General features: G+C 42.7%; 1 protein-coding gene across 3 annotated transcripts in view; it reads right to left on the bottom strand.

The window, feature by feature from the left end:
* Positions 1 to 6: 6 nt before the first annotated feature.
* TEX2 (testis expressed 2) overlaps positions 7 to 9,812 on the bottom strand; it is a 113,178-nt gene continuing 103,372 nt past the window's right edge. For all 3 annotated transcript variants that reach the window (XM_014527964.2, XM_025196300.1, XM_025196299.1), the window contains 4 exons: positions 5,474 to 5,599; positions 3,129 to 3,338; positions 2,536 to 2,656; positions 7 to 1,462 (listed from right to left, as the gene is read on the bottom strand). In XM_014527964.2, the coding sequence (XP_014383450.1) occupies positions 1,340 to 1,462; positions 2,536 to 2,656; positions 3,129 to 3,338; positions 5,474 to 5,599 (580 nt within the window). In that variant the 3' untranslated portion in view covers positions 7 to 1,339. The remainder of the gene's footprint in view (positions 1,463 to 2,535; positions 2,657 to 3,128; positions 3,339 to 5,473; positions 5,600 to 9,812) is intronic.

The raw sequence follows: 9,812 nt of genomic DNA, 5'->3' as shown, positions 1-9,812 counted from the left end.
AGAGTCACAGATGTTAAACATTGGATATGTAGTGATCAAATAGTTAATGTGTACATTTAGTCTCGAGTCTCCATACAGGATATAAATAAAAAGGCAGTTTTTTTTCCTTAGTTTTGGCCATTAATTAGCAGAAATAGTCCTTAAATATAACCAGCTTCTGATCAGCTTGAGTAACTGCAAATACCTCAATTCCTATGTCACCTACAAAACTTTGAGAAACAAATGCACGGGGATCAAAGTCTGCCCTCAACAGAGATAATCCTCACAGCCATCAAGTGAACTCACTTCAGCTGCAGGGCTGTAACAAGTCAGAATTTGAGCCCATGCTTTTCCATTGTAAACACTGGTGTGATGGGGAAATTCAGCAACAGAAATTCTCCTGCCAGAAAGTTTTTCATTGTCTCTAGAGACTCCATACACAAGTAAGGTAACTAAAGATTTCTGGTCATTATGTGCAGAATTAGACATTTTCACGTATGTTCACCTCTGTAACAAACATTGAGAATTAAATCACAAACCGTGGTGATTGTACCTCACTATAAGGCGGCTTGTTATGGTTTGGTCTCATGGCTTTGACTAATGTTTTCCCAATCACAAAATCCTTACAATTCCCACCTTCAGATATTTTTGTTTGTTGGTTTTATGGCTACTTGCTTCCCAAAAAAACCACAAAATTTGCATGAAAAAAAATAAGTTAATATGTATACCCCAGACTGATTCACAATATTACCTATACATCCAATTTACATTCTTTTCTCCTGAAAGCATTTCATATTTCGATTGCTTGACACAAGCTATTGACTGCAGAAGTGAAAGAACATGAAACAGTTCATTCTACACCTCCAACTGCCTGAGCGAGAGAAAGTCTTCCAGGTGTATAAATGTGTTTCTTACCGCAGACTCCGGTCATTTGGCATGCGGTTCCTTTGCTGCCAGAACAATCTTTCAAGACTGAACCATACGTTAGCACAGTGTGACAACACAAGCTGAGCAATTGTGTCATCAAGCTCCTTGGTCTACTACAATGGTTTCTCTGGTTTCCTTACCTCAGAGAAGGTCACCTTAGCCTCCATAATAAAATCCTGACAGCAGCTGTTAGAGAGAAATCAACTGCTACATGGGATGAAATGGAACTTCGTATAACTGAAGTAAGCAGGAACAGTAACCAGGCAAGTGAAGTGCAAAGATATGGTCTAAGCAGTCCTCAAAAAAATTTAAAAAAAAAAGGAAAGGGAGGGGGGAAAAGTGTGGCACAAGTTAAGGGCAAAAACTACTGCACGGTTTTAAAAAACCATGAAAGTAAAAGTAGTAATACTGTAAACTGCAAAGTCTTCACATTTCATGGTTGATTAGCAGCCTCCGTGACTGAATCTTTTGATGGGCAAGTAGACGAGCGGGGATCCATGGCCGAGTGCATTAGAGGAATATAAACATCATCCATGTTTGGCATGACAAAGATTTTCTGGGAAATGTAGATAAAAATAAAACAGGTGTACTGAATACGTCCTTCAAACTTTTTTGGACTCCTGACTAGTTTAACTAAAAAAATTAAAGTAGCATATTTAAATAGATTCCCCATTTCCCTGGGGCTGACACAGTCTAGTACAAATTAGGATACACAGGCTCTGCAGGGCCTGCTAGCTTCAACTGTCTGATTGCATGAACCCAAGCTGCACAGGACTTCAGAAGTGCCTGAATCTGTACACTCCATAACCAGAAATAGGGCCCACTGGAAAATGCAGATTTCTTTCCTGTCCTGTTCTCTCTTGTGTACCTCTAACTGCAATTTCTTTACAGTACTATTCAGGGCAATTACTTCGGTCTATAAAGTCTGCTCTGTAGGATTATAGTCATGGAGACGAAAACTGCTTCCTGTTTAGCTCTGATTTACAAATGTTTGAAATTATAGTTTTTCCTGTTCTGTATGAGTGGGAAGCATCAGTTTCTTCCAACGTTATAATTAAAAATCAGTCAAACAGGTCAGTGAGACCCATTCACCACCTACTTAGAGCACTGACATGCCAACTGGGAGACCTGGGTTCAGGTCATCCCTGCTCTGTCTGATTTGAATCAAAAATAATTTGAACCCAGATCCCCCACCCTGAGTAAGTGTCCTAGTCCCCAAGCTATTGTTTATTCTGGAAAGTGTGCTTCTCACCCCAGAACCCCCTTAAGGAAATGCCTGGCAGATTCCCAGAAGCAGTTGCAGTTTTAATGAGTGGTACCTTCTTTCCTACCATAAAACAATTTTGTCAAGATTCCCACCCAGCTCCAGTCATAACTACCCCAGAAGCTACCACTCCCCCTGACTTTGGGCTCTCTTGAAGGCCGATATTAGTTGCCAGATTTTCAGAAGTGCTCAGCATCCAGCAGTCCCCATTCAGAACCCAAAAACTGCTGGGTGCTCGCTGGTTAATGGAAATCTGGCTACATACTACATGAGTCTGTGTTAGGAAGTGGGTAAAGAGCAAAAAAAAGAACCGTTTTGCCTTGTGACCAACTGCCTAAATGAACAACATTGTTAGGAAAGCATACCTGAAATTCTTGTTCCAGTTTCTTCTCTATCCACTCAGTCACGTGAACCAAAGTCACTTCTCGCTCACCAAGCTTTGGCCGAGCTTTTAGCTCTAAGTAAGGAGGTCTTCGGAAACCGTACCTCAAGAATGCACACAAAGGAGAGGGGTTATCATACCTGTGTCTCCCTAAAGAACATACTTAAACACGCTCAGTGTGAATGCAATTCAAGTTCTCATAGCTGCTCCAGGCCAGCATTCCAAATGATCATTCATGCTGCCTTGTATTGCATTCAAAATCCAATACAGAAAGCTTAGCTGCATGGCTGTCACATTTCCTCAGGACTCTTTTGCATTTTAAAAGGCTCTGAAGTTCACTCTGGTAAATTCTAAATTGCCATCCTTAGCACAACTAATGCCATCATAAGCCCAAAGTCCCAGAAAAATATTGTATCGCAGAGCATTTAATGGGATAAAGGAAGGACTTGCACTCCTTAATGCTGGCAATCCCAAAATACCCACACAAAGATAAGAATGTGCACCCCAGTCTCTTTGGTGAGGGAGATTAGTAACAGTTGGAGATGACGTGGCATTTCCACCTCGTGCTGCACTTACCATATCCTGTCAGTGGGTGGTGGTGGAATGTTAATTGCTAGTGTTCCTTTACATTCTTGCACTTCAACGGTTAGCAGCAGTGGAGTATTAGATACCTCTTCAATCTTCTTCTTAATGAACTCAGTCTCTGTGGCTTTTTGGAAATATTTCGACTTGGTGATTTTATCCACAATTCTCATGATTTTACTTGTCCGATGTCCTCCAACATACCTTCAGAGACAGCATAAGAAAACTGCATCATCAAAATGCCCTCAGACGATCAATAGCTTCAGGCTATTTTTCTCTGAATAGTCCACATATAATTGGAAGGAAGGAGACAGCAAGAGCTAAAAGGTTTAAAAACCACTGATGGGACTTCAAAGCAATAGACCAACATGAAGAAAATGTAGGTTGAATAGCAGCAAAAGCATACTGGGAAACAGAGAAAGCCCCATCACTTGAGAAATGTAATGCCAAATCACTACCAAAACTATAACAGGGAATTTTCAAGGGGGGCATAAGAGTTTAAGCCCCTCAAAGTCTTTGCGACAGTTTAGGGAGGAATCCTGTATTGTGTGGGGAATGCGCTGGGGGAATGTTTCCACAGGTTCTTAGGTATCTAAAGAAGCAGATCAACACATTAGTTGGATTGCTAAAAAGTGATTGGTGTCTATCTGCCAATCAATTGGAGTAAAATACTTGAAAATTTATATTAAACATCAGTGCTTCCAAGTACCTAAATCTGAAAGTCTGAGTCTAGAAGTCTTGAAAGTTCTTTGCCATTTTGACTTTAAGTTCTCTGAGACAGAGTCTTTTTCTGCTTGCTTTGCATAGTACCAGCTAAATGGGCCAAAGCTGTTTGGGAACTTTGGGCAGGACAGCAATACACAGGAGCTAGGTTTTTCCAAGGACCCTGCTGGTTACAGGAGTTGAGCAGCTGTTCCCCCCACCTCTGAATGTGCCTGCTTTCCACAAGCCTGTGTTAAACCAACACAGCTACAACCAACAACCCTGTATGCAGAGGAGCTTTTCCCTCCAACAGTCACAGATGGTGTAAAATAGATGCTTTGTTGTAAAGACTGTGTGTGTCCAATCCTGGGGATGTAAGCCCCCTAAGAAATTCATAAGGATGGAATCGCTGGCATTTTCCATACTCCTGCAGTGTCCCCATCATCTGCTGAAAGCAATAGTTTGTAGCCCGTGAGACTTATGGAGAAAAGACAGTCCTGAAATGTCAGCAGTGGGTAACATGAGTCCTCCCACTCTACATTTCATGCAGCTAACACGTCACAGTTCCAGCATTCAGTGCTTTTCCCTAGGAACTCAGTGGGCAAGACACTATGCTGATATGAAATGACATTGCTCCATTCATTACAGTTCACTACTAAGCATCAGCTATGTGGGAGCAGCAACCGGTGCTGCAGGGATGGCTGTACCCCTCACTCAGCACGCACTTCCCAGCAGGCCGAGCAGACCGTGCTATGGAATCAGAAGTTATGGACTTTAATTGTGACATTTTGAAGTTTTTGAACTTACTATAGATATAGGAAACCTGAAATTAGATTTAAAGAAAAAAACATCAGAAAAGAAACCATAGGAAGGAATGAAGCAAGCCTAGAGGAGGAACAAAAATTCTTCTCAGTTCTCTGCACAGAGCACTAGGGGGCCGTGTTGTACAGTCCAGGCTTTCTAAAAGCCTTTCAAGAGAAAAACTGGCAATGAAGGAGAGGCTGTGTATCAAATGATAAATTCTTAGTACTTCCCTAAATATCAAGTTTTGAAATACACAAGTTACCCTGAAACTACAGTTTCAAATCCCAACAAGGTTGACAGACAGTCCTTCAAGCTCTCTAGGGATGCAACGCAGCTGTGGTCTGGTAGTGGATTAAACACGATGCTTGGAATCGGGAAACTATTCATTCAATCCTTAACTTGCCACTAGGTAAGTTACTGGACAAGTTACTAGAAGTTTCTATGTCCAGTCACATTTGTGAACTTGGGATGGTAATATTTACTGCCTCAAAAAAATTATTTAAAAAAATTAAAAAGCCATTAAAAAAAACTGAGCAGTACATAATTCAACTCTGCAAAGGCCTGCGGATTATACCTCAAAACTCAGCCTCTGCTGAAATACCTGGTATGAATACTTATTTAATCAACATCTCCCTTTCTCCCTCTGATACGTGGAGCATTTGGTTGCCACTCTCCACCCCAGAAATGGCCATGTTTCAGTTATATCTTTACAGGAGTGTACAGACACAGTGAAACCCACTGACCTTCCAAGGGCTACAGCATCACCATGGGTGGAATTTCAGAGACTACAATAGTGGAGTAAACATGTGAAAAACCCAAATAAAACACCTTACCCCTCTGCTCCTGGAGCCAGCTGCTTCTCTCCACCCATCAGCTCAGGGGCATCATCCTCCTCTGAAGACCCAGCACTAGAGGATTCTTCATCACTGTCTGCAAGGCAATACGCTCTTGGCCTGAAACTAAGAGAGATCACAATTTCCAGGTCAAAACGTAACATCCTTTACTACCACGGGTGGCTCTCATGTAATTATACTAGATCAGGTGATATTCCCCCACCCAACACCACCACCTTTCCCCAGTTAGGTAAATAAAGGTAAAATGCATGCTGACATGGTTTACAGGGTCCTGATATTAAACGCACACAGATTCTTTTACACAGGAAAAGAAACCCTGTTTTTCTTCAGTAAAATGGAATCCAATCTTGTATGGGAAGCTGTTACATCACAAGACAGAGAAGAACATGGCCACTTTGCATGCCACTGAACAGAATGGGGGATGGTTTAAAGTACGTTTGCAAACACATTCCTCTTGGTGTTAGTGTCTCTCCAAAGGGATGGATATGATGCAGGGTAGATGGAGTTTTCTTTCTTAAACTCTTGACAAACATTAGTTTAAAAAAAATAGCAAACTGACAACACACAGTGAAACCTGGTACTGAAGAGATAGAGCTATACTGAATGATACCAGACTCTTTTCAACAAATTTTTACTGAGGGGCCCAGACAAGAAGTTCTATGCTTGGTTCTGGAAGCAACTTCACAGTGCCAAATGCCATGTGGTGTTTTTAGTTGGCTTTTATAAAAGGCCTCTTGTACCCAGTCACAAGCAGAGTTGCACAACACAGAATCTAGTTGTCCTGTTACATCGAGTAATAAGATGGTCACTAGACACCAGATTCCTGAGTAATGTGTAAAAACAGTGCAAGTTATACTGATGGTGAGCTTAAGGCTGATAAGTGCATTTATAAGAATCCAAGAAAATTAAACCTACATGCTGAAGGGCCAAAAGTAGGTTTAAGATAAAAGTATCCTGTCGAAAAGCAGAGTTCAGTTTACTCTCTCCTGTTGACTGCTTTACCTCCTATGCCCCATCTCTTCCTGCTCATAAGACATCAAATCTCAAAGCACTTATGCCCATTTATGGCAAACACAACATGCTTGTCTTTAATTGACACTGGATTAGAGCAGGGGCTGAAAGTGTTTTGTATTGTACTCTCCAAAATGAGCGATGACCCAAGATTGGTACTTGATTACATCAGTGACTATGAAGACAACTGCCACTGTGCAGAAGCAGCAGGGCAGGGAAGCTAAAATAGAAATTCTGAAGTATACTGAACTCAATTTCCCAGTAGCCTCTAACCAACCCAAGTCTGTGCCTGAAATTGGTGGCATTTCATACTCGACTTCTATGGCAGAGTATTGCAAAAAGGCATATTCTTAATTTGGGTTGGTTAAGGTGAGATAGATGAGATAAAACAGTAGTGAGGACAAAGCAGCTTGGGCTTTAATTTGCGTTAGCAACACCACTTCAATCCCACACTCCCTTATATCTTAATTTGAGATGCTAGGTCTTTACTGTTTTAACCCAATTTTGGGGTATGGACTTGCAACACAATCATTATGGGGTCCTGTAATTTACCCTTGATTTTACTCCTCAATAAGGAGCGGATACAGTGATGTCATACTGTACATAGTGTTTGTTCCATTTTTACCCTGAAATCAAGTTAATCCTGAGTAAGCGTGTTTGTCCACACCCTTAGCTAATTAAAACACTCAATGACTACAAAAGCTACAGGGCACCAGGAGAAATATGGTCTTTAAGGCTCCATCTACAAGAAAATTTAAAGTAGTGTAACCAACTGATGGCACTACATTAGTTAATATTACAGTAGTTATGCCTGTAGTTACTCTGGTATTCCCCATCCTTTACATAGGCAGAGTAACAGTAGGGAAAAAGATATGCTAATGAACAAAAAGCAGCAACGATTTTTGTTGGCAATCTCTTTTATTATAGCTTCGTAGTTGCAGGGTCGGAAAGGACCTTGCAGATCTTCTAGTCCAACCCCCTGCCCTGGGCAGGAGAGAAAACTGGGCTCAAATGACCCCAGCTAGGTAATAATCAAGCCTCCTCTTAAAGACCCCCAGGGTAGGAGCCAGCACTACTTCCCTTGGAAGTTGGTTCCAGATCCTAGCTGCTCTGACTGGGAAGTAGTCTCTTCTAATGTCTAATCTGAACCTACTCTCTAACAACTTGTGTTCTTCTCAGCAGCTCGGAGGCAGAGAGGGATCTTGGAGTCATAACTGACTCCAAGATGAACATGAGCTGGCAGTGTAACAAGGCCAATAGCACCTTGTTGTGCATTAGCAGGTGCATGACTAACAGAACAAAGGAGGTGATGCTTCCCCTCTCTGCAGCACTGGTCAGGCCGCAGTTGGAGTAGCGTCCAGTTTTGGGCGCCGCACTTCAAGAGGGATGCGGGGAATCTCGAGAGGGTCCAGAGGAGGGCCACTCGCATGATTAGTGGCCTTCATGATAGCCCCTACAGGGGGAGGTTGAGAGAGCTGAATCTCTCGTGAAGGCTGAAGAGACTACTGAGGGGAGATCTTGCGGCCGCCTATAAATTTATTGGGGAGGTCAACAGGGAATAGGGGAAGCACTGTTTACTAAGGCGCTCCAGGGAGTGACTAGGAATAACGGGTGTAAACTAGTTGAGAGTGGATTTAGGTTAGATATTAGGAAGAAATTTTTCACAGTAAGGGTGGCCAGGATCTGGAATGGGCTTCCAAGAGAGGTGGTGCTATCACCTAGCTTGGAGGTCTTCAAGAGGAAGCTAGACAGTCACCTGGCTGGGGTCATCTGACCTCGGTCCTCTTTCCTGCCAGGGGCAGGGGGTCGGACACGATGATCCATTGTGGTCCCTTCCGACTCTACAATCTATGAATCTATGAAACTTATGGCCGTTATTCCTCGTTACTCCAGGAGGTGCTCGGGGGAACAGGGCTTCTCCCATTCCCCACTGGTCCCCCCTAGTAAGTTTATAGACGACCACCAAGTCCCCTCTCAGCCTTCTCTTGTGAAGGCTGAACAGGTTAAGGTCCCATAGCCTCTCCTCGTAGGGCCTGCCCTGCTGTCCCCAGATCATGTGGGCGGCCCTCCTCTGAACCCTCTCAATGCTGTCCACATCCCTCCTGAAGTGCGGTGCCCAGAACTGGACACAGTACTCCAACTGTGGCCTGACCAGTGTCGCATAGAGGGGGAGGATCACCTCCTTGGCCCTGCTTGTGATGCATCTGTGGATGCATGTCAAGGTGCGGTTAGACCTACTTACCATGTCCTCGCATTGGCAGCCCATGTTCATCTTGGAATTGATAATGACTCTAAGATCTCTTTCTGCTACTGTGCTTTTGAGAAGAGAGTTCCCCAACGTATAGGTATGCTGCTGGTTCTTACTGCCCAAGTGCAGCACCCTGCACTTGTCAGTATTGAATCCCATCCTAGTCTCATTTGCCCAGCTATATCCTGTCCCTCCCTTCTAGCATGCCCACCTCACCCCAACTGCATGATGGGGATAGACTTAGGTAAGCTTTTGAATGCAGTACAATTGAAACCTTGTCTAAATCTATCCCCAAGGCCTAATAAAAAGGTATCACCCACAAAAACTCATCACTTCAACACTAATCAACCAAAGTTATTCTATGGAAACAAACACCTGTACATGTTTGGTGGGAAGTCTATTATCCTACACCAGATGGGGAATGCAATCTCCCTCCCGACTCTGTGGCAAACATCTCCTCAAAGATCCATTGGAAATGGCTTTGCAGACTGGTCAAGCTGTATCTCATTGCATTAGTGGGTCCAGAAATCTGATTAGTGACCTGATGTAGAAGGCAGTTTAATTTTTTGCTGAGAGAGTCCATCACAGATTCAAGAAAGTGATGTGGGAAAAGCAAACAGATGTTGCCCTTAAAAAAGGTGTAAAATATTGCACAATAGCAACTAATTCTGAGCTTGCTGTTTGAAGGAATGCTGGATATACTTATGCTCAAATGCAATCCAGCCTTCTTACCTGACTGAAACTGGGGAAGAATAAATATGAAAACACTTCAGTGTTCGCATACATAAATGCAAGAACTTGAGGCTTAAACAGCTATACAATGCAAGCTTTCTGAGGTCTCTGGCTTTGGTCAAGAGGGAAGTGCCCAGGATTATATTTTACTTGTGTAATATTTCACATCTTGTCAAGGACATGCAATTTAGAGATTTTTTTTTTCATTCTTGTTCTTATAGTCTGTTTTTTGAGTTTTGCTTTCTTAAACAAACAATGCTGAGCACTTACAGAAGCCACTTGCCACTACACAAAGTAGACAGAGCAAGTTACTAATGGTTTCTGCAT

Source organism: Alligator sinensis, unplaced genomic scaffold (assembly GCF_000455745.1).
Source record: "Alligator sinensis unplaced genomic scaffold, ASM45574v1 scaffold282_2, whole genome shotgun sequence".
Taxonomy (NCBI): Eukaryota; Metazoa; Chordata; order Crocodylia; family Alligatoridae; genus Alligator; species Alligator sinensis.
The sequence above is the reverse complement of the archived record's forward strand: the minus strand, read 5'-3'. Positions and strand labels throughout refer to the sequence as shown.